The sequence below is a fragment of the Psittacula echo genome (genome assembly GCF_963264785.1).
Source record: "Psittacula echo genome assembly, chromosome: 28".
In the NCBI taxonomy this organism is placed as follows: Eukaryota; Metazoa; Chordata; class Aves; order Psittaciformes; family Psittacidae; genus Psittacula; species Psittacula echo.
In genome coordinates, this window is record NC_137763.1 from 1449569 (window position 1) to 1476029 (window position 26461).

The 26461-nt window shown below is 67.4% G+C and overlaps 4 protein-coding genes across 6 annotated transcripts; 3 read left to right on the forward strand and 1 right to left on the reverse strand.

Moving 5' to 3' along the window:
- The first annotated feature begins 103 nt into the window (after positions 1-103).
- SSR4 (signal sequence receptor subunit 4) lies at positions 104-2129 on the forward strand. Its single transcript, XM_080635963.1, has 6 exons — positions 104-186; positions 332-450; positions 535-609; positions 683-772; positions 865-930; positions 1861-2129. Exons 1-6 carry the CDS (start codon positions 141-143, stop codon positions 2029-2031), a joined length of 567 nt encoding a protein of 188 aa, XP_080492089.1. The 5' UTR covers positions 104-140; the 3' UTR covers positions 2032-2129.
- Positions 2130-2497: 368 nt separating this feature from the next.
- L1CAM (L1 cell adhesion molecule) lies at positions 2498-15834 on the forward strand (the record flags this gene model as incomplete). Its single annotated transcript, XM_080635890.1, has 28 exons — positions 2498-2547; positions 4548-4654; positions 5028-5042; positions 5190-5295; positions 5380-5567; positions 6049-6171; positions 6591-6761; positions 7171-7282; positions 7372-7556; positions 7727-7858; positions 8152-8295; positions 8964-9075; positions 9153-9319; positions 9565-9724; positions 9796-9920; positions 10160-10261; positions 10365-10562; positions 10850-10920; positions 11262-11487; positions 11680-11798; positions 11886-12120; positions 12460-12582; positions 12786-12959; positions 13309-13431; positions 13633-13797; positions 14027-14158; positions 14495-14567; positions 15580-15834. The coding sequence occupies 28 exons, from the start codon at positions 2498-2500 to the stop codon at positions 15779-15781; spliced, it is 3840 nt and encodes a 1279-aa protein (XP_080492016.1). The 3' UTR covers positions 15782-15834.
- Positions 15835-17933: 2099 nt separating this feature from the next.
- Positions 17934-23503, forward strand: PDZD4 (PDZ domain containing 4; the record flags this gene model as incomplete). The annotated part of the gene is made up of 8 exons (XM_080635906.1): positions 17934-17993; positions 20036-20271; positions 20667-20742; positions 20842-20940; positions 21107-21169; positions 21256-21357; positions 21931-22029; positions 22195-23503. The coding sequence occupies 8 exons, from the start codon at positions 17934-17936 to the stop codon at positions 23341-23343; spliced, it is 1884 nt and encodes a 627-aa protein (XP_080492032.1). The 3' UTR covers positions 23344-23503.
- A 295-nt stretch (positions 23504-23798) lies between these two features.
- Positions 23799-26318, reverse strand: RPL10 (ribosomal protein L10). Of its 3 annotated transcripts, XM_080635958.1 has the most exons (7): positions 26196-26318; positions 26040-26079; positions 25869-25927; positions 25622-25729; positions 25230-25368; positions 24508-24670; positions 23799-24189 (listed from the first exon to the last, which is right to left on the reverse strand). In XM_080635958.1, the coding sequence occupies exons 2-7, from the start codon at positions 26060-26062 to the stop codon at positions 24034-24036; spliced, it is 648 nt and encodes a 215-aa protein (XP_080492084.1). In that variant the 5' UTR covers positions 26063-26079; positions 26196-26318; the 3' UTR covers positions 23799-24033. The 3 variants fall into 3 exon arrangements, with proteins under 3 accessions (XP_080492084.1, XP_080492083.1, XP_080492085.1); XM_080635957.1 differs by lacking the exon at positions 26196-26318 and having other exon boundaries at positions 26040-26179; XM_080635959.1 differs by lacking the exons at positions 24508-24670; positions 26196-26318 and having other exon boundaries at positions 26040-26187.
- Between the last annotated feature and the right edge of the window lie 143 nt (positions 26319-26461).

Sequence of the window (26461 nt, forward strand, 5' to 3'; positions counted from 1 at the left end):
GCACCCGCAAACCGCAAAGCTCGCTCCCCATTGGCCGCAGGGCTCGCGGCGGCCCGCCTCCCTGCCGCTGATTGGGAGGGCTGCGGCGGAGGGCGGCGCTGATTGGTCCTCGGCTCGACCGTGAAGGGTGGGCGGTAGGCATGGCGGTGGTGGCGGTGCTGTTGCTGCTGGCGCTCGGTGCCGCGGGTACGGCGGCAGGTCCGGGGGTCCCGGGGCCTGTGAGGGGCTCAGGGTGGTCCCGGTGCACTGGGAACCTATGGAGGGGTTGCAGGGGGGGTGTCGGCGGTCCTGGTACCGGTTCTCACCGGCTGCCCGTTCTCCCCCGCCGCAGCGGAGCCGTGCCCGGAGCCCACCATCGTGCCCTCGTACTACACCACCTCGGACGCCGTCATCTCCTCCGAGAGCGTCTTCGTGGTGGAGATCTCCTTGGCCTGCAAGAACGGCGCCCAGGTGAGGCCCCCCCCCGTGTGTGTCTATGGAGGGGCTCCCGGTTTGCCCCCGCCTCACTCCGGTCCCGTTCCCTCCCCCCCGCAGAACGTGGCTCTCTACGCCGATGTCAACGGGAAGCAGTTCCCCGTCACCCGCGGGCAGGATGTGGGGCGCTACCAGGTGAACCCGAGGTCCCCATAGGGGGTTATGGGGGGCGGTCTATGGGGTCAGCGCTCACCGCACCCCCCCATAGGTGTCGTGGAGCCTGGAGCACCGCAGCGCCCAATCGGGCACCTACGAGGTGAAGTTCTTCGATGAGGAGTCCTACAGCGCCCTGCGGAAGGTGGGGACCCCTCTTGTGGCCCCCCCCATTGGAGCTGGGGGGTGATGGGTGCCCCCAGCCCGGCTCTTAAGCCCCTTCCCCCCCATGTTTAGGCTCAGCGCAACAACGAGGACGTGTCCCGGGTCCGGCCCCTCTTCACTGTCAATGTGGACCATAGGGTGAGTTGGGGGGGTCCTGTGGGGCTGGTGGGGTGTCCTTGTGGATATGGGGGAGTCCATGGGTGTTTGGGATGAAACTGGGGTGATTTGGGTGCGTTGGAAGGTGCTTGGGTGACCTGTGGGTGTTGATGAGGGGGTCCCCAGGATCTTAAAGGGATGAGGGGTGTTTTGGGGTGGCCCAGGGTGGGATTTTGGGGTGGATTTTGAGGATGGGGTTTAATATGGTGCTGGGGGGGGTTGGGGGGGGCAGCAGTGACACCCCACACACGTTTCTATAGGGCGCATGGAACGGTCCCTGGGTGTCAACCGAGGTGGTGGCGGCCACCATCGGCCTCCTGGTTTATTACCTGGCCTTCAGCACCAAGAGCAGCATCCAGGCATAGCCCCTCCCTCAGTGCCCCCCCCCGGGGGTCCCACACATCCTGGTGAGAATGGGGTGTCCCTGACATTGACCCCCCGCAATGGGGCACCTCTTCAATATGGGGATGGGGCTGAACAGTGAGGAACATTGGGGTGGGGCTGGGTCTGAATACAGTGGGGGGAACCCCCCGATGTGGGGGTGTCCTCAGCATCACAGAGCCCCTATAGTGGAGGGCGCGATGTTGCTGTTACCGCCCCAAAAGGGGGGGGTCTTGAGGTTTCCGCCTGTGCTGAGCAACGCAAAGGGTTCTCTTCAGCCGGAGCCGCTTCCCCTCCGGTTGTGCTTCGGATCTTTAAGCACAGTCGCAAAGGCAGAGGAGGAGCACGCGAGCTCCTGGAGCTGTGGAACAGCCAGGAATGAGGAACTCCTGCAGCCGGGCATAGGACACAGGGCGGCCGTGCTCGATCGAGGCAGCCTCACGACAAGTTGTGGTTTAGACCCGTGCGCGGGGTGAAGGCTGAATCAGTGCTGGCCCTGATCAGTTTGCTCTTAAAGACCCCCCTGGACAGGCGCGGGATGAAGACTGCAGCGGCCATCGGGAGGTGGGATCCGGCTTCCCCAGAGCCCGTGACTGCGGCGGAGGTTGGCTTGGCTGCAAGGAGCTTTGGCTGCGCTCACAAGAGCGCCTGTGGGGCGCGAGGTGCGTGCCCAGCGCCGGAACCGAGCCTGTGCTGCACTGACCTGGTCCCCGGTTCCGTTCTCACAGCCCCATGGGTCCTGCCTCGGGGGTCCCCCATGGCAGGGGGGTGCCCGCTGCTGTACCCCAATAAAGGTCTCCCTCCACCACCTCCTCCCTGTGTCTGTGATGGGGTCTGTGCCCCCCCACCGGCGCCTGCTGTCTGATGACATCACACACGGCTCCAGACAGGGGTGATGTCATCAGTGACAGTGTCTGACCTCACGGGGGGGGTGCATATGGGGGGGTCTCCCCATTGCACCCCGATGTCCTCGGGGGGGGTTCCCATCATTCTCTGCGTGTCACTGCCGGGAATGGGGGGGGGGGGGGGGGGGGGCCCTCCCTTCACGTGGGGCACCGAAGGGTGCGCCCCACCCACCACGGGGCTGGCTCAGGGTGAGGCCATGGGGGCGGGGCCAGGCGGGGCAGGGGGCGGGGCCAGGCGGAGGGGCGGGGCCTGCGGGCGGATTATGTCAGCCCCGCGGCAGCCGCAGCCCCGAGCTGGGAGCGGAGCGAGCAGGTACCGGGGGGGGGAGCGGCGACAACGGGAACAGCGACCGGGGGCTGGCGGGGCGGGGGGCGCTGCTGCGGGAAGAGCCGAGGGGCCGGGGCTCAGGTAAGGGCGGATCTGTTGGTGCTCCATAGGGCTGGGCTGAGGTAAATGTGGGTCTGTTGGTGCTCCATAGGGCTGGGCTGAGGTAAATGTGGGTCTGTTGGTGCTCCATGGGGCTGGGCTGAGGTAAATGTGGGTCTGTTGGTGCTCCATAGGGCTGGGCTGAGGTAAATGTGGGTCTGTTGGTGCTCCATAGGGCTGGGCTGAGGTAAATGTGGGTCTATTGGGTGTATATGGAGCCGGGGCTGAGGGAAGGGTGGATCTCGAAGGTCTGTATGAGGTTGGGCTGAGATGAATGTGGTTCTATTGAGTGTTTATGGGGCTGTGCTGAGGAAGGGGGGATCTATAGGGTCTGTGTGGAGCTGGGCTGAGGTAAGTGTGGGTCTGTTGGGTAGCTATGGGGCTGGGCTGAGGTGAATGTGATCTATAGTGTCTTCATGTGGCTGGGGTTGAAACAAATATGGTCCTATAGAGCATCTGTGGGGTCAGAACTGAGGCAAAAGCAGTTCTGTAGGAATTCTATAGGGCCAGATGGAAATAAAGGTGGATCTATAGGGTGTTTATGGGCCTGGGCTTGGGTACAGGTGGCTCTATCAGGTGTCTATGGCGCAGGGTTGGGATACAGGTAGCTCTATAGGGTATCTGTGGGGCTGGGTTGGGTACAGATGGGTCTATAGGGTGTTTACACGGCTGGGCTGAGGCAACGGGTTGTGCATGGGGCCATGGGGTCCCTATGGGGCTGAACTGGGGGCTCTGTGGGATCCCTATGGAGTCCCAATGGGGCTGTGGGACGTCTATAAGCTCTCTGTGCCGTCTCCATGGGGCTGGGTGCTCTCTGTAGGGTCTCTGTGCCATCCCCATAGCGGTGGGTGGGTGCTGTGGGGTGTCTGTGGGGCTGGGTGCACTCTATAGGGTCTCTGTGCCATCCCTCTGGGGCTGGGTGGGTGCGCTCTATGGGGTCTCTGTGCCATCCCTATGGGGCTGGGTGGGTGCTGTGGGGTGTCTGTGGGGCTGGGTGCACTCTATAGGGTCTCTGTGCCATCCCTCTGGGGCTGGGTGGGTGCGCTCTATGGGGTCTCTGTGCCATCCCTATGGGGCTGGGTGGGTGCGCTCTATGGGGTCCCTGTGCCATCCCTATGGGGCTGGGTGGGTGCTGTGGGGTGTCTGTGGGGCTGGGTGCACTCTATAGGGTCTCTGTGCCATCCCTATGGGGCTGGGTGGGTGCGCTCTATGGGGTCTCTGTGGGGCTGGGAGGGGCTCTATGGGGTCCCGGCCCGCGTCCAACAGATGGGTGGGGTCGGCGGGGGGGGGGACACACACTCGATGGAACCGCCCCTGTCCCGTCGTCCCCCCCCCCGGGGCGGTGTCCGGATTCCGGGGGGGGTTTGGGGGTATCCGGTTCCCCGACTCCAGTGATTTCCCTACAGGTGCCGCCGCCCCTCCCCCCACCTGCAGCTCCCGGGGCCGCGGGGGGGAGGGGCTGCCCCGGGGGGGGGAGAGGAAGGGGGGGGGTCACCGCCCCCCCCCCCCCCCCAAAGGAATTCGGGGTCAACAACGGCGCCTTGTTCCCGCCGGGCCCGCCCCCGTTTCCGCCCGGGGGGGGGGGGTGTGTGTGTGCTGGGAAGAGCCGGGCGGGGCGGCGCTGTCCGCGGTGCTGAGGCGGGGGGGGGGGGGGCGCACCAAAGAGGGGGGGTCGCGGGGGGGGGTCGTGCGGGTCCCGAGCCAAGGTGACAGGTTCCTCATCAGCCGTTGTCATGGCAACGGGCGCATCCGGGGGGGGAAGGGGGAGGGGAGGCGGTGGCCGCTACACAATGGAGATGGGGGGGGTGGGCTCCTGATGTTGGCCCCCCCCCATACACAAACACCCCCCCCCCCCACCGGTGTGTTCTGTGCTGTCCCCCCCCTAGGCTGCCGCCCGCCCCGGCCATGGCGCTGCCCCGGGGCTTCAGCCTCGTCCTGCTCCTGCTGCCGGTGCTGGGGGGGCCCGGTGCCGCCATCACCATCCCCCAGGAGTGTGAGTGGGGCGGGGGGGGCTGGCACGAGGACCCCCCCTCCTTGCACGAGGACCCCTCCTTGCACGCTCGCCCCTTGGCATGAGGACCCCTCGCACGAGTGAACCCCGCGCCTTTGCATGAGGACCCCTCCTCGCACACTCGCCCCCTTCTTGAGCACGAGAGCCCCCCCTGCACGAAGACCCCCCCCCCTGCACGAGGGCTGCCCGCGCCTTTGCACGAGGACCCTTCCTGCGCACGCTCTTTGCCCCCCACCCCGTCTCGGCTGCTCACGAGGACTCACAAGGGCCTTGCACGCCTGGAGGGGGGGGGTGTCCCCCCCCCCCGCTCACTGCTGTGTTTCTTCCCCCCCCTCTGCCCCCCCGGATGCTGCAGATGGGCAGCACGACTGTGAGTGTCGGGGGGGGGGGCGGGTCTGGAGTCGCTGGGAGGGGGGCTCGGGGGAGGCTCCCTGAGGTCCCCATGGGGTCCTTGGCTTTGCTGGGCGGGGGACCCCATGGGGTGTCCCCACCCCACTGACATCCCCCCCCCCCGCAGTCCTGCAGCCCCCCGAGCTGACGGAGCAGCCCCCGGAGCAGCTCGTTGTGTTCCCCAGTGATGATGTGGTGCTCAAGTGCGCGGCCACCGGCAACCCCCCGGTCCAGTGAGTGTGATTTCCCCCCCCCATCCCTCCCCATCGCCCCACCGGTGCCCCCCGCGCTCCCCGGTAACGGAGCCGGGCCCGCAGGTACCGCTGGACGCGGGAGGACGAGCCCTTCGTGCCCGAGGAGCACCCCGGGGTGTCGCTGGCACCGGGTTCCGGGACGCTGCTCATCAACGCCAGCCTAGCCGGGCGCTTGCAGGGCCGGTACCGCTGCGCCGCCAGCAACGCGCTGGGCACGGCGCTGTCCACCGAGAGCCGCGTCATCGCCGAGAGTGAGAGCAGGGCCCCGGGCACCCACCTGAGCTGATCCCAGTGCCCCCAGCACCCACCTGAGCTGATCCCAGTGCCCCCAGCACCCATCCGAGCTGATCCCACTGCCCCCAGCACCCATCCGAGCTGATCCTAGTGCCCCCCAGCATCTAAACCTGCACCCAGTGACCCAAACCCTGCCCTGAGGTCCCCTAAACCCCCCATGAATCCGCCGTAATTGGCTCTGGAGTCCTCTAAATCCATCCAGGGTGCCCCAGAGCCCTGTGAGGGTCCCCTAAACCTTCTCAGAGCCCCGGAGGGTCCCCAAAATCCCCCTGGGATCCCCCAGATCCCACTGGGTCAGCATAAAGCCCCCTCACCCCCATTACCTCCAATGAGCCCTCACCAGGGGTCCCTGGTTTGTGGGGGCACATGGGGTCTCTGGCTGGTTTTGGGGGGTCCCTGCCTGGTTTGGGCCCACCCCCAAGCCATTGTGATCCCCAGACACGCCACAGTGGCCCAAGGAGAAGGTGCTGCCGGTGGAGGTGGAGGAGGGCGACCCCGTTGTGCTGCCCTGTGACCCCCCCAAGAGCGCTGTGCCCCCCAAGATCTACTGGCTCAACAGCCGTGAGCAATGGGGCAAGGCGGGAGGGGGGCGGCTCATCCCTCACCCCTTATCCCCTCACCCCACTGCACCCGTATACTGCCCCTATGCACCCCATTGAACCCACTGAACCCCGTGGGACCCCCCTGCATCCCATTACCCCCTCCCTCATCCCCATCAGACCCTCTGATCACTCCGTACCCTCATAACCCCTTGGCACCCCCACTATACACCATTGCACCCACACAACCCCCTGGGACCCCCCTGCACTCCTTAACCCTCCTGCCACCCCATGGCACCCCACATCACTCCTTGGGTCCTGATGTCCCTTTACCCCCTCATCACACTCCATTTCCCTCTCAATGCTCTGCTGCACCCCACACCCCCCTGTCCCGGTTCTCCCCCAGTGTCAGGGCCTGTCTGACCCCCCCCATCCCCGCAGGCATCGTGCACATCGCGCAGGACGCGCGGGTCAGCATGGGCCAGGACGGGTTCCTGTACTTCGCCAACGCGCTGGTGCGGGACAGTCACCCCGACTACATCTGCCACGCGCACTACCTGGGCCCCCGCACCATCATCCAGAAGGAGCCCCTCGACCTCCGCGTCGCCCCCAGTACGTGGGGTGCCCCCAGAGACCCCCAAAGACCCTTTACCCCCTCTCCAAGTCTCTTCTTCACCTTAATCCTCCCTTCCGAAACCCCACTGCAGCATCCACGCAACTGCCCCGTGTTTCCCCACACACACTTTGGGATCAATCCCCAACACCCCTGGTTTGGGGTCCCCCGAAAAGCCCACTGCAGGGGGGGTCCTTGTGAGTATGGGAGGGACTCAGGAGGGTCTCTTGGTGAATAGGGGACCCTTGGGACGAGTCTTGGGGCTCATGGTGGGGGGTTCTAAGTGAATGGAGGATGCCTGCAGCATGGGGGGAGTCCTTAGGAGTATGGGAGAGCACTAAGGCCCTGGGGAGGGATCTCTGGGACTGCCTCTCCCCCCCACTAACCCCCCTTTCCCCCCCCCCTCAGGTAACATGGTGCAGTCCCGCCGTCCCCGGCTCGTGGTGCCGCGGGACCCGCAGCCGTCCCACATCGCCCTGCGGGGGGGGACGCTGGTGCTGGAGTGCATTGCCGAGGGGCTGTGAGTCTGGGGGGGTTTGGGGGTGCCGGGGGGCCCTGGGGGGGATGCTGAGGGGGTCCCTGTCCCGTCTCTGACACGGGGACCCCCAGCCCCACGCCGTCGGTGCGGTGGCAGCGGCTGAACGGGCCCCTCCCGCTGAGCCGGGTCTCGCTGGAGAACTTCAACAAGACCCTGCGGCTGCGGGACGTGGAGGAGGCGGACGACGGCGAGTACGAGTGCGTGGCCGAGAACAGCCAGGGCCAGGCGCGGCGCAGCCACCTCGTCACCGTGGAGGGTACGGGGGGCGCTGGGGGGCACTGGGAAGCAAGCAGAGACACTGGGAGCTGGTGGGAGTCACTGCGGGGTGTGCTGGGGGTAATGGGGGACACCAGCATGGGAACTGGGGGCACTGGGAGGCACTGCGGGGTGTGTGTGGGTCCCTGACGTCCCCTCTCACCCCCGCAGCGGCCCCGTACTGGGTGCGGCGGCCGCAGAGCGGCGTGTTCGGGCCGGGGGAGGCGGCGCGCTTGGACTGCGCTGTGCAGGGCAAGCCCCGGCCCCTCCTGTCCTGGCGCATCAACGGCGTCCCCATCGACGGTAAGGGGACGGGGGGGATCGGGGTCCTTCTGGGGCTCTCTGGAAGGGATAAATGTGCAGGGGGTGGGGTAGGGGTCCCCAGGGAGGCAGTGAGGTGTTCCTCAAGGAATATGGGGAGGTCCCCGGGGGTGGGTAGCTGGGTAGAGGGGGAGGTTGTGCGGGGATCCCCGGCGGTGGTGGGGTCCCTGGGAGGTAGCGGGATATGGGGAAGGGTGTCCCAGGGGTGTTGGGGGGTCCCTGGGGCTGTGTGGGGGTCCCGGGACACTGCGGGGTTCCTCACTGGGCCATTGCAGAGGTGCCAGGCTCCGCTCACCGTACAGTGCGGGACGGGGCACTGGTGCTGTCTCGGCTGGACCCCAATGACACGATGGTGGCCCAGTGCGAGGCCCACAACAGCCACGGCCGCCTCTTGGCCAACGCCTTTGTCTACGTTGTGGGTGCGTGAGGGGTGTTTTGGGGGTGTGTGTGGTGACATGGGGGTGTCCCGGTCGCCGGAACCCTCCCCAGCCCTCCTCCAGCCAGGGGGTTCCCCCGGGTACCCCCATCCCTGCAGCAAGAGGCTGGCCCTGGCAGCTGTCGCCATGGCAACGGCATCCCCCTTCACCGCATTCTCCCTGGCAATGGTCCCTGCGGTGATGGCGTTGCCTTGGCAACCACATCCCTGTGTGATGGTGTTCCCCAGCCACAGACGGGGGTCCCCCAGCAACCAAATCCTCTCTCCGCCCTGACAACCATATCCCCACCCCAGCAACCATTTCCATGGCAACCGTGTCCCCCCTAGCAACCACCCCCCATGACACCCTTCGCTGGTAACCGCTTAGCAGCCAGCCCCATGGTAACTGTTGTTCCCTCCAACCATTCCCATAGCAACAGGTCCCTCACCTGGCCATCACCATGGCAACACAGCCTGGAGACAGTTACTATGGCAACCTGCCTCATCAATCACTGCTCCTATGGCAACCCTGCAGTGATGGACCCCTCTTATGGGGTACCTGTTGCTATGGTGATGGATGGGACTGCCTTGATGCTGTGGGAGGTTGGGGGGGGGGATTTGGGGGTCCGGGGGTGTCCCCCCTCTGCATTCCCATCCTTGCCTTCCCCCCAGAGCTGCCGGTGAAGATCCTGACAGCGGATGAGACCCCGTACGCGGTGGTGGAGAACCGGACGGTGTTCCTGCACTGCCGAACCTTCGGGGCCCCTGCACCCACCGTGGAGTGGTGAGATCCCCCCCGACCCCCCCAAACCCCCTCCAGACCCTCTAAAGCCCCCCTCAATGCTTTCCCTCCCACCCAAGGCTGACACCAGGGCTGGAGCCGGCACTGCAGGATGACCGGGCCTTCGTGTTCACCAATGGGACCCTGCGCCTGGGCCCGGTGGTGCGGGGGGATGCCGGTACCTTCATCTGCAGGGCCCACAATGCCCACAGCAACGACAGTGTCAGTGCCCACCTCGATGTTAGAGGTACCTGCACCCCCCGGGGACCCCCAAATCCTTCCTGAGTTCCACCAGGGGCTGCTCGGACCCCCTGAGACCTCCTGAGGCTCCTATGTCCTTCCTAGGAACCCCCCCAGGCACTTTAGGGCCCCCCAAATCCTTTCCAGGGCCCCCCAGCACCAACCAGGTCTCTTCTGGGATCCCCAAGAGCCTCATAGACACCCCAAACCCTTCCTGCCCCTTCCCTGTTAACCCTTTCCCTCCCGTGTCAGTGGCGACACGCATCGAGGTCCCCCCCCAGAGTGTGACGGCAAAGAAGGGGCAGACAGTGACGTTTCGCTGCGGCGCCACCTTTGACCCGGGGCTGTCACCACGGGGGCTTGCGTGGTACCGGGATGGGAAGCGCCTCCAGGACACAGCCGATAGCGATAAGTGAGGACACGGGGGGGGTTGGGGGCTTTCGGGGGGGTCTCCAATGGTGGCTGATGGGGATAGCCCCGCAGGTACGTGCTGAGCGGGGACACGCTGACAGTGACCACGGTGGATTACATGGACCAGGGCACGTTCCGGTGCCGCGCCTGGACCCAGCTGGATGCGGTCGAGGCTGAGGCACAGCTCCGGGTTGTGGGTGAGAAGCGCCTGCACTGGGAGGGGGGGGATTATGGGGGACACCCAAAACTCCGTGAACCAGCAAAACCCCCAAAACCTCCCCTGTTGTGCCCATGGTACAACCCTGGTCCTACCCATGGTACCCGCTGGTTCTGCCCATGGTACCCCCCCTGTTCTGCCCTTGGAACCCCTCAGTTCTGCCCATGGTCCTGGTGTGATTCTGCCTCAGTCCTCCCCAGTAACCCCAGTTCCCTATAGGCCGGCCAGGCCCCGTGCGGGACCTGCAGGTGCTGGAGGTTGACGAGCGCAGGATCCGGCTGAGTTGGATCCCGGGGGATGACAACAACAGCCCCGTGGAGAGTAAGAGGGGGTTCCTGGGGGGGGGTGGTCCGGGGTGGTCATGGTGGGTTTGGGGGTGCTGTGGGGGCTCAGGAGCCCCCTGAACCCCCTGTGCCCCCCCCAGAGTTCGTGGTGGAGGAGGAGGAGGAGCTGTTCGGCGCCGGGCGCTTCGTGGAGCGGGTGACGGTGCCGGGGGGGCAGCCTTGGGCCCCGCTCACGCTCTCCCCCTATGGCCGGTACCGCTTCCGTGTGCTGGCGGCCAATGCCTACGGGCGGGGGGAGCCCAGTGCCCCCAGTGCGCCCATCACCACCCCCCCGGCAGGTGAGTGACCCCCCCGAGCCCCAAACACCCCCCCCAGCACCCCAAACCCCTTGTCTGCATCCCCCTCTGCACCCCAGCTGCCTCCCATGGGTGAGTGATCCCCAAACCTCTTTCCCTCCCCCAACGTTCCTGGGGAGCATGAGCCCCCCTCAAAGGGACCCCAGACCCTTCCCTATACCTCTGTATTACCCCCTCCCAGTGGGTATTGACCACCCAAAGCGGTTGGGGGGGGGGGGGGGAAGAGTTTTTTGGGAGGGTCTCTGAGCCTCCCCCCCACCCCCCCCCAGCCCCTGAGCGCAACCCCGGGGGCGTGAAAGGTGAAGGGAATGAGACCAGCAACATGATCATCACTTGGCAGGTACCGGGGATCCAGGGTTTGGGGGTCCCAGTGGGGTTTTGGGGGGTCTGGGGCAGGTTTGGGGGGGTCTGGGGCAGATTTGGGGGGGCTCCCATTGGTTTGGGGCAGGTTTGGGGGGGCTAGTGGGATTTGGAGGGTTACCATGGTCTTGGGGCAGGTTGAGGGGGGATCTGGGACAGGTTTGGGGGGTTCACATTGGCTTGGGGCAGGTTTGGGGGGGCGGGGGGGTGTTTGGGGTCCGGGGGGGTTGGGGGGTATCTGGGGTGCGGGGGGTATTGGGGACGAGGGGGGGGTTGGGGATATTTGGGGTGCGGGGGGGGGCGCTGAGGCCCTGCCCGCAGCCGCTGGCGCCGGGGGACTGGAACGCGGCCGAGGTGCGGTACCGGGTGCAGTGGCGCCCCCTGGAGCCGGAGCGGGGCCGGTGGCACGAGGAGACGGTGCCGGGCCCCCCCGTGGTGGTCGTGGGCACCCCCACGTTCAGCCCCTACGAGATCCGGGTGCAGGCGCTCAACGAGGCCGGGAAGGGCCCCGAGCCCCCCGTTACCATCGGCTACTCGGGGGAGGACCGTGAGTGGGGGCCCCCAACACCCCCCGTGGGGACACCCCAAATCTGGGGGTGATGGAAGAGCCCAAGGGGGGGACACCCCAAATCTGGGGGTGCATTCTGGGACCCCCCTCTGGGGATAGCCCCTATGGGGGTTCCTCATGGTGTGTCCCCCCCCCATGGATGTGCTTCTGACTGCTCCCTCCCCCCCCCAGTGCCGTTGGTGTACCCCGAAAACGTGGGGGTCGAGATCCTGAACAGCACCAGCGTGCGGGTGCGCTGGAGCCTGACGGGGCCCCCCCGCGACCTGCGCGGCCACCTCCGCGGCTTCCGGGTGAGGGGGTGCTGGGGCTCAGTTTGTGGGTGCTGGGGGGTGCTTTTGGGGGGTCCCTGTTACCTGATGTCTGCGTGTCCCCCATAGGTGCTGTACTGGCACGAGGGCTGGGTGGGGGAGCGCGCTCGGCGCCAGGCCCCCCCCGCGCCCCCCGGAGCCGCCTCCCCCCCGCCGCGGGTGCTGGCGGTGCCGGGTGAGGCCCGCGGGGTGGTGCTGGGGGGGCTGCGGCCCTGGAGCCGGTACCGGCTGCGGGTCCTGGTGTTCAACGGCCGCGGCGATGGCCCCCCCAGCGACGAGATCCACTTCGACACCCCCGAGGACGGTGAGAGCCCCCCTGTGCCCGGAGCTGCCCTATGGGACCCGTGGAGTCCCCCAGAGTGCCCCTGAGAGCCCCCAAGTGCATCCCCAGGACCCCCAGTCTTGCCCAGGGACCCCCAAATCCTCCTTTGGGACCCCTATGTCCATTCTGGAGACCCCCAACCCTGCCTGGGGATCCCCATATAGTCCAGGGGACCCTTAACTCCATCCTGGGAACCACCAACCCTGCCTGGGGACCCCGAAATACCCCAGAGCCCCCTCTCCCCATCTGGGCCCCCCGCTGTCCCAGGGCTCTCCCACTCTCCCCGCCCCGGGGGGGGTCCCTGACTCTGCCGCCCCCCAGTGCCGGGTCCCCCCGAGGAGCTGCACGTGGAGCGGATGAACGAGACCACCCTCGCCCTGGAGTGGAAGCGGCCGCGCCACCCGAACGGCGTCTTGACGGGGTTCCTGCTGCAGTACCGGCCCGGTGCGCTGGGGGCGCTGCGGGGAGCGCTGGGGGCATTGGGAGCTCCCGCTGGGATTGGGCTCTAGGGGCGCTGGGCTGGGCTCTGGGTGCAATGGGATGGGGATCTGGAAGACCGGGACCACTGGGATGGGGATCTGGGAGCACTGGGGGTCCCGGGGGCGGATCCCGGCTCCCGTGTGCGCTGACTCCGCCCCCCCCCGTAGAGAACCATTCTGAGGAGGAGCCACCGGACGAGCTCTCGTTCCCTGCCGGGACCCTCAACACGACCCTGGGGCGGCTTCAGCCCCACGCTCGCTACCGCCTGGCCCTGCGCGCCCTGAGCCGGGTCGGGCCCGGCGCCCCCGTGCTGCGCCTCGGCAGCCTCCGGCCCGAGCCCGGTGCGTGCCCCGGTACCGCGGGGGGGAGGTCCGGTACCGCGGGGGGGGGAGCTCGAAACTGCCTTGAAACCACGACGGGCTCCATGAGACCCCTGCGGGGGGACCCCAAAGCCACCATGGAGGGGCCTGGAAATGCCACCTTGAGATCTCCCCCCCAACTCCCCCCATGACCCTCCCAATAAACTCCAATGGACTCCGTCAGGCGCCAGTCCCCCTCAATGGACCCCAAGGAACTCCATCTCCCCCCATGACCATCCTGTGGAGAGCCCAAAATGCCAAGGCAGGGGTGATATGGGGGGGGCTCCGTTCCTGGGCCCCCCCCCCCCCATTTGAACACCCCCCTCTGCAGTGCTGCCGGTGCTGGGGAGTGTGGTGGTGGGAGAGGTGGGTGAGGACTTCACGGTGCTGCACTGGACCCTCGCCCACCCCCAGGCTGACATCGAGTTCAAGGTCCAGTACATGAGCAAAACCAGTAAGAGAACCCCACTGGGATGGGGGGGGGGAAATGGGGTTTGGGGTGGCCCCTGTGGCGCTTGGGGGGACTGCCTGCAAGGAAGGAGAGGAATGGGGGAGGTCCACTGGGTGATGGGGAAAGAGGTGGGATGTGGGCAATGTGGGGGTGCCCATGGGTACGTTATGGGGGGGGGTGTCTCACTGAGCCCGCCCTCCCCAGCGGAGGGGTCCTGGCACGACTCCGGCTCCGTCAACTCCTCGCTGGGGCTGTTCCGGCTGCGGGACCTGAGCCCGGGCACCTCCTACCGGGTGCAGTTCGTGGGACGCAACCACTCGGGGCACCACATCCCCTTCTGGGAGAGCGAGGTGCAGACCAACGGCACCCGTGAGTGACCCCCCCCGCACCCCCAAAGTGCTGCGGGAGGGAGGGGGACCCCAAAACCGCTGGTTCCTGCCCCAAAACCACCGGTTCCTGCCTTGAAATGGCATTTTCCTGCCCTAAACCTGCCTTTTCCCCCCCAAAACCCCCTTTCCCCCCCCAAACCCACCTTTTCCCCTGGAGCATCCCCCAAACTACTCGCGGGGGGTCCCCAAACCCCTTTCTCACCCCCCAGTGCTGCCCCGTCCAGCGAGCGGCTTCGCCACCGAGGGCTGGTTCATCGGCTTCGTGAGCGCCTTGGTGCTGCTGCTGCTTCTGCTCCTCATCCTCTGCTTCATCAAGCGCAGCAAGGGGGGCAAGTATTCGGGTGAGCCCAGAGCCCCCCCGGGGTCCCCCGGACCCCCCCCGACCCCCCCGGGCCCCCCCCGGGCCCTCAGCACCCGGGTACAGCCCTTGAGGCAATTGTGCGGTCCTTGAGGTTATGGGGGGCACCAAGTGATGGGGAGGACTCAGGTGATGGAGGGGTCTTCAGGAGAGGGGGGGGTCCCCAAGAGATGAGGGTGTCTTTGTGGGGGGAGTGGCTGCTCCTCAGGGGTGTTTGGGGTCCCCACAGCTGCAGGGCGGCTGGGGAGGGTTCCCACAGCATTGGGGGACAATGACTCTGGGGGGTGCTGCCCCCCCCAACTGTGCTGTGCCCCCCCAGTGAAGGACAAGGAGGACACGCAGGCGGACTCGGAGGCCCGGCCCATGAAGGATGAGACCTTTGGGGAGTACAGGTGGGTGGGGGGCTACTGGGGGGGTATTTAATGGGGGGGAGTGGGGGGGGCTGGGTTTATCACGGAGGGTGGAGCTTCTGGGCACCTGCTGCTTCCCCTTCCCCTCACTAATTGCCCCCCCTAATTGCTCACTCCCTCATTAATTAATTGCCCCCACCCAATGCTTTTGCCCCCGTCTGCTCTGTCTCTCCCCGCTGCCACTGGGGCTCATGCAGGTCCTTGGAGAGGTAAGGGGGGGTGGGAATGGGGGGGGGGGGGGGCACTGTACCCCAGGGGGGTGCTGTCAGGGGCCCTTTTGCGAGGGGGGGGGTCTTGATGTGTGTGCACCCCCCCGCAGCAGCCACCTGCATGGCCCGGTGCCCCCCATCCCACCCTGAGCCCACAGCATGGTGGGGGATGGGGTGTCAGTGAAGGTGTTAATGGGTATCAGTGGGTGCCAATGGGGTATCAATGGATATCAGTGGCTGTCAATGAGTGTCAGTGGGTACCAGTGGGTGTTGATGGGTCTCAATGGATATCAATGGGGTGTCACTGGGTATTGATAAGGTATCAATGGGTGTCTGTCAGTGGGTGTCAATGGGTATCCATGGGTGTCGGTAGGGTATTGCTGGGTATCACTGAGGTATCAGTGGGTGTCAATGGGTATCAATGGATGTCACTGGGTATCAGTGGGTATCAATGGGTGTTACTGGGTGTCACTAGGTATCAGCTGGTATCAATGGGTGTCAGTAGATATCACTGGGTGTCAATGGGTGACAATGGGGTGTCACTGGGTATCAATGGGTGTCACTGGGTATCAATGGGTGTCACTGGGTGTCAATGGGTATCACTGGGTATCACTGGGTGTCACTGGGTATCAATGAGTGTCAACGGGTATCAATGGGTGTCACTGGGTATCAGTGGGTGTCACTGGGTATCAATGAGTATCGGTGTCAATGGGTACCACTGGTACACAGTGGGTGTCACTGGGTGTCACTGGGTATCAATGGGTGTCACTGGGTGCCACGGGCAGTGACGGCGAGGAGAAGGCGTCGCGCAGCTCGGGGCGGTCGCTGGGTGCTGCGGGCGCGGCGCTGGGCAGTGATGACAGCCTGGCGGGCTACGGCGGCAGCGCGGACGTGCAGTTCAACGAGGACGGCTCCTTCATCGGGCAGTACAGCGGCACCCGCGGCTCCGGGCCCGCCAGCCCCGGCGCCACCGCACCCCTCGACTAGGGGGGACCCCCGGGGATGGGGACCCCCCCGTGGCGTTGGGGCGCACCCACTGCATTGGGGACCCCCCTCGACTCTGTGGGAGCCCCCCTGGCTATATGGGGACCCCCTAATGACGTTGGGAGAGCACCCACAGCATTGGGGACCCCCCTCGACTCTGTGGGAGCCCCCCTGGCTATATGGGGACCCCCTAATGACATTGGGAGAGCACCCATAGCGTTGGGGACCCCCCTCGACTCTATGGGAGCCCCCCTGGCTATATGGGGACCCCCTAATGACGTTGGGAGAGCACCCATAGCATTGGGGACCCCCTAATGGCATTGGGAGAGCACCCATAGCGTTGGGGACCCCCCTCGACTCTATGGGAGCCCCCCTGGCTATATGGGGACCCCCTAATGACGTTGGGAGAGCACCCATAGCATTGGGGACCCCCTAATGGCATTGGGAGAGCACCCATAGCGTTGGGGACCCCCTAATGACATTGGGAGAGCACCCATAGCATTGGGGACCCCCCTCGACTCTATGGGAGCCCCCCTGGCTATATGGGGACCCCCTAATGACACTGGGAGAGCACCCATAGCATTGGGGACCCCCTAATGGCATTGGGAGAGCACCCATAGCATTGGGGACCCCCTAATGGCATTGGGAGAGCACCCATAGCATTGGGGTCCCCACCCTCTGCACTGCGGGAGCCCCCCCATGACACTGGGGGAGTTCCCATGGTGCTGGGACCCCACAGCATCATGGGAGCCCCTTCATGGCATTGGGGACCCCCCCCCCCGCAGCTCTGGTGACCCCCCAGAGCCCCCCCTTGCAAAGGGACCCCCCCAAAGCCAAAGGGGACCCCAACCCCCTCCTCAAACCCCATTAAGGGCCCCCCCACCCCCATCCACTGCCAAAGGGGGGGATCCCGCAGTGCCACCCCTGTGCAATGGGGGGTCTGGGGGGGGCAGAACACCCCAAAAGCGCCTCACGGGGGGGGACGGGGACCCCTGCTGGATGTTGCCAAACCCCAAGGCCCCCCCGCGGCCGGGGATCTCTTTAGACCAAATTGGGGGGGGGGGTGGTTTTTTCCCCCATATTCCAGCCCCCAACACCCCCATAACCCTTCAGGGCTCTCGGGGTTTGGGGGATCCCCGACGCCCCCCCCATCTCTGAATGCATCTCACGGCGCGGCCTTGGCATCACCCCGCTGCCCCCCCGGCCCCCGAACACCCCCGCACCCCAAAATCCCCCCCCATGCGCTGGTGTGTAGCTGCGTTAGGCCCCCCCCCCCCAAACCCCCCCAAGGAGAAGAAGTGGAAACGGCCCCAAAACGCCCCGAAAACGTCCCAGAACGGCCCCAACCGGTCGGAAGCAGCCGCCGATCCCCGTGTGCCCCCCTCCTTCCCCCCCTCAGGCCCCGGCGCGACGCGAAACGGGCGGAAAACGGGAACAAACGATGAAATAAAGGAGGAACCTGTGAGAATGAGGCTGGGGGCCATGGGGGGGCTATAGGGGGGCTATAGGGGCTGGGGGGGGTATAGGGGGCTGGGGAGAGTGTGATGATACGGGGGGGGTACACAATTACAGTAGGGTCAGAGTCAGGTCTCTAGAGGGCTGTGGAGGTTTGGGGGCCTATAGGGGATTGGGAGGGGGCTATAGGGGACCTATAGAGATTGTATGGTGGGGCAGGGGGGCCTATAGGGGAATGTGGAGGGGCTGTCAGGGGTGTAGATGGGGGACTAGAGGGAATCGATAGGGGATCTATAGAGAGCGTATGGAGGGGCTATAGGGGTGCATAGGGGGGTGTCGGGGATGTCCATGGGGAGCTATAGGGGTCCATAGAGGGGTGTAGGGGTGCCGGGGGGGGCTACGGAGGGGGCGTGGCCTCTCGGAGGGGGCGTGGCCAGCCCCGCGGCCCCTCCCGCCACCATCGCCACGGAGCCGCCACCGCCGCCGCCGGCGGAACCGGCGCGAACCGGCCCGAACCGGAACCGGAACCGGCGCGAACTGGGGCGGCCCCGCCGGACCCTCCCGCCGCGATGGGGGCCGGGGGGGCCCGGGGGGGCCGCTGCTGCCGCCGCCCCCCCCCGCAGCGCGGCGGGGCCCGGGGCTGAGCATCTCGGGGCCGCGGGTTCGAGACCGGGCGCGGCGGGGCTGGGCCGGGCCCGCCATGGGCTGCAACATGTGCGTGGTGCAGAAACCGGAGGAGCAGCACCGGGTGATGCTGCAGGTACCGGCGGGACGGGGTCACGCCGGGGTGCGGGGCTATAGGGAACGGGCGCTATAGGGGGTGCGGGGCTATGGGTAACGGGGGCTATAGGTAACGGGCGCTATAGGGGTGCGGGGCTATAGGTAACGGGGGCTATAGGGGGTGCGGGGCTATGGGTAACGGGGGCTATAGGTAACGGGCGCTATAGGGGGTGCGGGGCTATAGGTAACGGGGGCTATAGGGGTGCGGGGCTATAGGGGTGCGGGGCTATAGGTAACGGGGGCTATAGGGGGTGCGGGGCTATGGGTAACGGGGGCTATAGGGGGTGCGGGGCTATGGGTAACGGGGGCTATAGGGGTGCGGGGCTATGGGTAACGGGGGTATAGGGGGTGCGGGGCTATAGGTAACGGGGGCTATAGGGGGTGCGGGGCTATGGGTAACGGGGGCTATAGGGGTGCGGGGCTATGGGTAACGGGGGCTATAGGGGGTGCGGGGCTATAGGTAACGTGGGCTATAGGGGTAAGGGGCTATAGGTAACGGGGCCTATAGGGGTAAGGGGCTATAGGTAACGGGGGCTATAGGGGTGCGGGGCTATAGGTAACGGGGGCTATAGGGGTAAGGGGCTATAGGTAACGGGGGCTATAGGGGGTGTGGGGAGGGGGAACGGGGCCATAGGGGTGTTGGGAGGGGCTATAGGGCCAGGTAAGGGGGCTGTAGGGTGTGGGGACAGGTAACGGCGGGTATAGGGACAGGAGATGGAGCCGTAGGGGTGTGGGGATGGGTGATGAAAGCCATAAGGACAGGTAAAGGGCGTGGAGGGACACCTATAGGCGCTGCAGGGGTGGGTAAGGGGGCTATAGGGTGTTGGGGGGGTCTATATGGACAGATAATGGGGGCTGTAGGGGTGGGTGGGGGACACAGCCGGAGCTATAGGGACAGATAATGGTGCTATAGGGGCTGTGGGGATGGGTGATGAGGGGTATAGGGACAGGCAATGGGGTCTATGGGGCAGGGGGCTGGGCTGTGGGGCCGGGGGGGGGGGGTCCTGCCACACCCATGGGGGGTCTCCCCCATCCTCTGGCCCCGCCCACCTCCCTCCGGTTTCCATGGCAACCGTTGCGGGCGAGAAGCAGACAATGGCGGGGGGGGCGGCAGCCTCGAGGGGGGGAGGGAGGGGCGGGGTGGGAGCGGCGATGGGAGGGGGCTTGGGGGCCCCATGAGGGGATTTGGGGGTGCCCATGGGGGGGGTTTGGGGGCTCCATGGGGGGGGTTTGGGGGCTCCATGGGGGAGGTTTGGGGGCTCCATGGGGGAGGTTTGGGGGCTCCATGGGGGGGGTTTGGGGGCTCCATGGGGGGGTGTTGGGGGCTCCATGGGGGGGGTTTGGGGGCTCCATGGGGGAGGTTTGGGGGCTCCATGGGGGGGTGTTGGGGGCTCCATGGGGGGGTTTAGGGGCTCCATGGGGGGGGTTTGGGGCTCCATGGGGGGGTGTTGGGGGCTCCATGGGGGGGGTTTGGGGCTCCATGGGGGAGGTTTGGGGGCTCCATGGGGGGGGTTTGGGGGCTCCATGGGGGAGGTTTGGGGGCTCCATGGGGGGGTGTTGGGGGCTCCATGGGGGGGTTTGGGGGCTCCATGGGGGGGGTTTGGGGCTCCATGGGGGGGTGTTGGGGGCTCCATGGGGGGGGTTTGGGGCTCCATGGGGGAGGTTTGGGGGCTCCATGGGGGGGGTTTGGGGCTCCATGGGGGAGGTTTGGGGGCTCCATGGGGGGGGTTTGGGGCTCCATGGGGGGGTGTTTGGGGCTCCATGGGGGGGGTTTGGGGGCTCCATGGGGGAGGTTTGGGGGCTCCATGGGGGGGGTTTGGGGGCTCCATGGGGGGGTGTTGGGGGCTCCATGGGGGGGTTTGGGGGCTCCATGGGGGGGGTTTGGGGCTCCATGGGGGGGGTTTGGGGGCTCCATGGGGGGGTGTTGGGGGCTCCATGGGGGGGTGTTGGGGGCTCCATGGGGGGGGTTTGGGGGCTCCATGGGGGGTGTCTGTGCCCTGACCCCCCCGCGCCCCCCCCCAGGTGAGCGGGAGGGAGGGGCCGCGGCGGGAGCCGGCCCGGGGGGGCCCGCGGGGGGCGAAGGAGCCGCTGGTGCTGCACGTGCTGCGCCGCAGCCCCCGGGGCCGCCCCCCCCCCTCCGCAGGGGCCGCCCCTTGGGGGGGGCCGGGACCTCCGCCCCCCCCCCCGCCCCCAGGCCCCACCGCGGGGCTGGTGGACAGCGGGACCCAGACGGACATCAGCTTCGGGGGGGCCGAGCCGTGAGTGACCCCCCCCATGGGCCCGTCTGTGGGCACCACCCCATCGGGACCCCCCTATCCCTGTGCAGGGCCGTGTAGACCCCCCCCCAGGCCCCTTTATGACCCCCTCGGCACCCATCTATGCGATATCTCACCCATAGGGACCCTCCTGCACCCCCTGGGCCTTCCCAACCCATTGGGTACCCTCATAGATGCTTCCCCATCCCATAGACCCCCCCCAGGCCCCTTGGGGACCCCATGGAGCCCCCCCCCGCTTTGGTGCCCCGAAGCATCCCCCTCTCCCTTATCCACATCCTTTTAACCCCCCAATGTCCCTTAGAGCCCTTTAGACCCCCCCCGCACCCCAAAGAGACCCTTTGGGACCCCCCCCCCAATGCTTCTCCCCCCCCCCCCAGCCCCCCGCTGCCCCATGACTATTTCGACCCCACGGACCTGGGGGACCCCGAGCGCCCCGAGGAGCTGGAGTACGAGGTGAGCCCCCGGCCCTGGGGGCTGGGTCTGCTCTGGGGGGGGGGGGGGGGGGGCTCTGAGACATCGGGGACCCCCCCCCCCATTCCATGGTCCCTGCAGGAGGTGGAGCTGTACAAGAGCAGCCACCGGGACAAGCTGGGCCTCACCGTCTGCTACCGCACCGACGGCGAGGAGGACGCCGGCATCTACGTGGGGGAGGTATTTGGGGGGGTTCCCCATTGCGCCTAATGGGGGGGGGGGGGGCTGGAGTACCCCCATAGGGGCGGAGCCTCATGGGGTAACTGGGTCAGTGGGGCTGGAGGGGGAGTGTTTGGGGGGGGGCACTGAGGGTTCTGACTCCCCCATTTGTGTGCCCCCCCCCAAGGTGAACCCCAACAGCATCGCGGCCAAGGACGGGCGCATCCGCGAGGGCGACCGCATCATCCAGGTGGGGTTTGGGGGGGTGCAGCACCCATTGGGGTGCATGGGGGGGGCATTGGTCCCATTGATGGCTATGAACCCCCCCCCCCCCAGATTAACGGGGTGGAGGTGCAGGACCGGGAGGAGGCCGTGGCCTTCCTGACCCAGGAGCAGCAAACGAACATCTCCCTCCTGCTCGCCCGGCCCGAGAGCCAGGTACGGCCCTGGGGGGGTCCATGGGGTCTATGGGGGTGTCTATAGGGTGTCTATAAGGGGTCCATGGAGGGTCTATAGGGGGTCTATGGGGGTCTAAGGGAGGGTCTACAGGGGGTCTATGGGGGTCTATGGGAGGGTCTACAGGGGGTCCATGGAGGGTCTATAGGGGGTCTATGGGGGGTCCGTGGGGGTCTATAGGGGGCCCATGAGGGTCTATGGAGTGTCTATAGGGGGTCTATGGGAGGGTCTATGGGGGGTCCATGGAGGGTCTATAGGGGGTCTATGGGGGGTCTATAGGGGGTCTATGGGAGGGTCTACAGGGGGTCCATGGAGGGTCTATAGGGGGTCTATGGGGGGTCTATAGGGGGTCCGTGGGGGTCTATAGGGGGCCCATGAGGGTCTATGGAGTGTCTATAGGGGGTCTATGGGAGGGTCTACGGGGTGTCCATGGAGGGTCTATAGGGGGTCTATAGGAGGTCCATGGGGGTCTATTGGAGGGTCTACAGGGGGTCCATGGAGGGTCTATAGGGGGTCTATGGGGGGTCTATGGGGGAGCTGAGCGCGGTCCCGCAGCGCTGGAAGGACAGCGACCGCGAGGATTTCCTCGATGACTTCGGCTCCGATGAGGACGGGGACGCGCGGCAGCGCCGGGCCTGGAGCCCCCCGGGACAGGTACTGGGGCTGGGGGGGCCGGGGGAAGAGCGTTTTCAGGGGGGGAACAGGGGTATGGGGGGGACACACGGAACATGGGGGGGGCAGTGGGGATGCGGATGGCTGGGGGGTTGAGGGGGGCAATGGGGGGGTTCCGGTGCTGCCGGTGACCCCCCCCCCCCGCAGCCCCCCAGCCCCGCCACCGCCTGCGCCCGGGGGGCGGAGCCGGACAGCGGCGTGGGGCGCACGGACGAGAGCACCCGCAACGAGGAGAGCTCCGAGCACGACCCGCGGGGGGAGGAGGGCGACGGGACCCCCCCGCGCCCGGCGCCGCGGCGCCCCCCCCCGGCCCGGCCGGGACCCGCACCCGGAGCTGGAAGCGGAGCCGGGGGGAGCCCTCGCGGCCGCGCCGGGCCCGCGGGAAGACCCGGCCCTGGCTCCGGATCGGGGCTGAGCCCCGGGGCAAGACCCGGCTCCGGATCGAGCTCCGGGTCCGGCGGAAGAACCGGATCCGGGCCCGGGTTCATGCCCGGCGCCAGGGCGGGGTCCGCGGCAAGACCCGGCGCGGGCTGCGCGGCGCCGCCCGGAGCGGGGCTCTCCCCCGGCGGCTCCCCCGGGGCCGCAGCGGCGCCGCTGGTCCCGGCCGAGCTGCGGCGCTACCGGCAGCTGCGGGGCCGGCGGGGGGCGGCGGGGCCGGGGGGCGGCGCGGAGCTGGCGCTGCTCGGGGAGGAGCTGCGGCTCCTGGAGCTGCGGTGCCGGCAGCTGCTGCGGGCGCAGGCGGCGGAGCGGCTGCGGGAGCGCGGCCTCGCCGACATCTCGGAGGCGCCGGAGCGGGACAGCACCAGCGCCTACAACACGGGCGAGAGCTGCCGCAGCTCCCCCCCGCCGCGGGGCTGGGGCGCGCCGGGCGCCGGGGCTGGGGCTTCCCGCGGCGGGGGCCCGCGGGGGAAGCGGCCGGGCCGGGATCGGCTGCTCAAGGCCCGCGCCATCAAGATCCTGGAGGAACGCGGCGGCTCCACCACCGACGACGACGCCCGCAGCGAGCTCAAGACCGGGCGCTACTGGAGCCGCGAGCAGCGCAAGCAGCACCTGGCCCGGGCGCGGGAGCAGCGGCGGCGGCGGGAGCTGCTCCTGCAGGGCCGGGCCGAGCCGCCGGGACCCGGAGCCGGCGCGGGGGCTCCGGAGCCGCCTCCCCCGGCCGGGGCCGCCCGGCGCGGGCCCCGCAAGCGGAGCCGCCGCATCCTCGATAACTGGGTCACGATCCAGGAGATGCTGGCGCGGGGCGAGGGCGGGCGCGGGGGGGGGAACCCCCTGCTCTCGGTCACCACCGTGTAACGGGGGTACCCCCCCCCCAAACCCGGGGCGCGGGAGGGAACCCCCCCATTGTGCTGCGGGGGGGACCCCGCAGCTCTTGGTGCTACAGCGGGAAACCGCCTCCCCCCACACCCCTGCCCTCCTTTGATGGGGGCCTCCCCTAAGCACAATGGGGCTGAGCGCCCCTCCCCCCCTCATCATCGTCTGTGAATGTGAAGTTTTGGGTTTTTACAGTTTTTTTTTATAGCCCCCCCCGCGGTGACCTCCCCCCTCCCCCAAACCTGAGGTGCTGCCCTTCCCCCCTCCTCCCCGTGTCCTGCCCCACCCCCACCCCGTCTGTACAGCCCCGGGGGGGGAGGGGCCGCGTTGGGATTAAAGCAAAGCCTCATTTTTACTCATTTCACCTCAATTGTGCAGCCTCATCTATGGGGGGGGGGGGCCCAAACCCCTCCCCCCAAAAAACCCAAACAATGCAGTGGGGGAGGGGCTCCACAGACCTTTATTTGTGCCCGGACCCCCCAAAACCAACACGGGGCCTCCCCCAAGTCCTCCCGCCCGCCAGAGGGCGCTCTGGGAGGCAGGGAACTGCACCCACCTGTAGGGCGCCCCCCTGCCTGTAAGTGCGCCCCCTGGCGGTGCTCGCTGCTGGGAGGTCCCACAGCCGCCTTTTAGGGGGTGCCACTGGGGGGGTTTTGGGGTGCCGGGGGGGGGTCAGGCCGCGTGCAGCGCCCTCCAGCGGTCCAGGGGCCCCCGGCACGGGACGTACTTGACGCCGCAGCCGTCGGGGATGAGCCGCTTCTGAGCCACCATCTCCTCGAAGGCGTCGGCGTTGAACTTGGTGAAGCCCCACTTCTTGGAGATGTGGATCTGGGGGGGGGGGGAGGAAGGACAGGGATGGGGTCAGGAGCACCCTAGAACACCCCCTTCACCCCATGAGATGTGCCTCAAGCCCCCCCCCGCCCCATCCTTGCCTCGGGGGCACACGGGTCCCCCCTTCTAGCGTGTGACCCCCTTCACTGGGAGCACTGGGTGGAGTCATGGGACACCATGGGACAACCTATGGGGGACATCCTATGGGGGACACCATGGGACATCCCCCCCCCCACGAGTCTCCCTTCCTGAAGAGCAGCTCTTGGGGTGACACCGAGCCCCCCCCCCCCGCCATCGGGGCCCCCCCCCCGGTACCTTCTGGCGCCCGGGGAACTTGAACTTGGCGCGGCGCAGGGCCTCCACCACGTGCTCCTTGTTCTGGGCCTTGGTGCGGATGGACATGATGACCTGGCCGATGTGCACCCGCGCCACCGTCCCCTGCGGCTTCCCGAAGGCGCCGCGCATCCCGGTCTGCAGCCTGGGGGGGGGGGGATGATGTGGGGTGAGGGGGGGCACCCCCACACCCAGCCCTAGGGACGGAGGGGAAGGGCTGTGCCCCCGGCCCCTTGGAGCACCCCACTGAGGGGGGGGCAGTGGGGCGCCCTACACAGCCGGGGGGGTGCTGTGCGCAGCCATTGCACGCCGGGACCCCACTGGGGGGGGGCCACGGCCGGCTTAATTAGCTGCGGGGGGGGGGGGGCGGGGGCAGGAGGACCCCCAGATCTTATGGGGTATCCCCCATCTTCCAACCCAGCCAATGGCGTTTGTACCCCAAAACCAACCCCCAGGGATCCACCCAGACCCCAGAGACACCACAGCAATGGGGGCAGCCCCCCCTTCAGGAAACCCCCCCCATACGTCCTGGTGGAACCCTGACCCCAGAAACACCCCAAAACCGGGGGCAGAAGGGGGGGATCGATGGGGGGGGGGAGGTGGCACTGAGCTCCCCATGGGATGGGGCACATCCTGCCTGCCCCCCTGGTTTGTCCCCCCCGGGTGTGGGACCCCAAAGGCACACTTTGGGGGGGCCCCCTGACCTGTCGGCCCCCGCGCACGAGAGCATCTTGTTGATGCGGATGACGTGGAAGGGGTGCAGGCGCACGCGGATGTGGAACCCGTCCTTCCCGCAGCTCTTCACCATGTACTTGTTGGCGCAGATCCGGGCGGCCTCCAGCGCTTGGGGGGGGGGGCACAAACCACATTAGGGGGGCACGAACACCACGGGGGGGGCACGAACACCACGGGGGGGGCACAAAGACCATGACGGGGGCACAAACACCATGGGGGGGGCTCAAAGACCATGGAGGGGACACAAACACCATGGGGGGGGCACGAACATCATATGGGGGGCACAAACGCCATGGGGGGGGCACAAACGCCATGGTGCCACAGGCTCAGCCCACAGAGCCCCCCCGTGACCCACACGCACCTTCAGAGCTGAGCTGCTCGTACTCATCCGACACCATGTGCCCGCAGAGCGGGAACTCGTCCACCTTCGCCTTCTTGCGGCCCAGGTCGAAGATGCGGATCTTGGGGTCTATGGAGGGGAAATGGGGGGGGATCAATTGGGGGGGGGATCAATTGGGGGGGATCAATGGAGGGGGATTAATTGGGGGGGGGGATCAATTGGCGCCCCTCAGAAGCGGCGTTTTGATGGGGGGGGCTTGGGGACTCACCGGGGACCCCTCGGCAGAAGCGGGACTTGGGGTACGGTTTGTTCTTGCAGTACCTGTAACTGGAGCAGGAGTGATGATTAATGGGGGGGACCCCCAGACACACCCCCCCCCGCGCTGACGTCACACCCCCACAATGACGTCACCCCCCCGCGCTGACGTCACGCGCCTCACCATCGCGCCGGGCGGCGGCCCATGGCGGCGGCTCCGGGACCTGCGGGAGAGAATGGGGAGGGTTGAGGGTGGGGGGGAGCGGTGGGAACCCCCCCATGGACCCCCCCGGGGCCGGGCCCCGCTGCCCCCGCGGGACCGGCGCTGCGCGGACCGCACCTCGCCCAGCTCCAAAGAGAGCGCGGCGGCGCCTGCGCACGGCTTTTATAGTGTCCCCGCCCCTCGGCTTCCGGCCACGCCCCTTTCACTGCACGGCACTTCCGGCCGCGCTCTGGGTGCTCCGGGAGGATCCGCTCGGCGCCAGGGCCGCTGGGGGGGCACCGGGAGAGGCGAGGGGGCTACAGGGGGCTATAGGGTGCTGTATGTATATATATATATAGGGGGTTATATAGGGGCGGGGGTGTGGGCAGCCAGGGTCTGGCGGC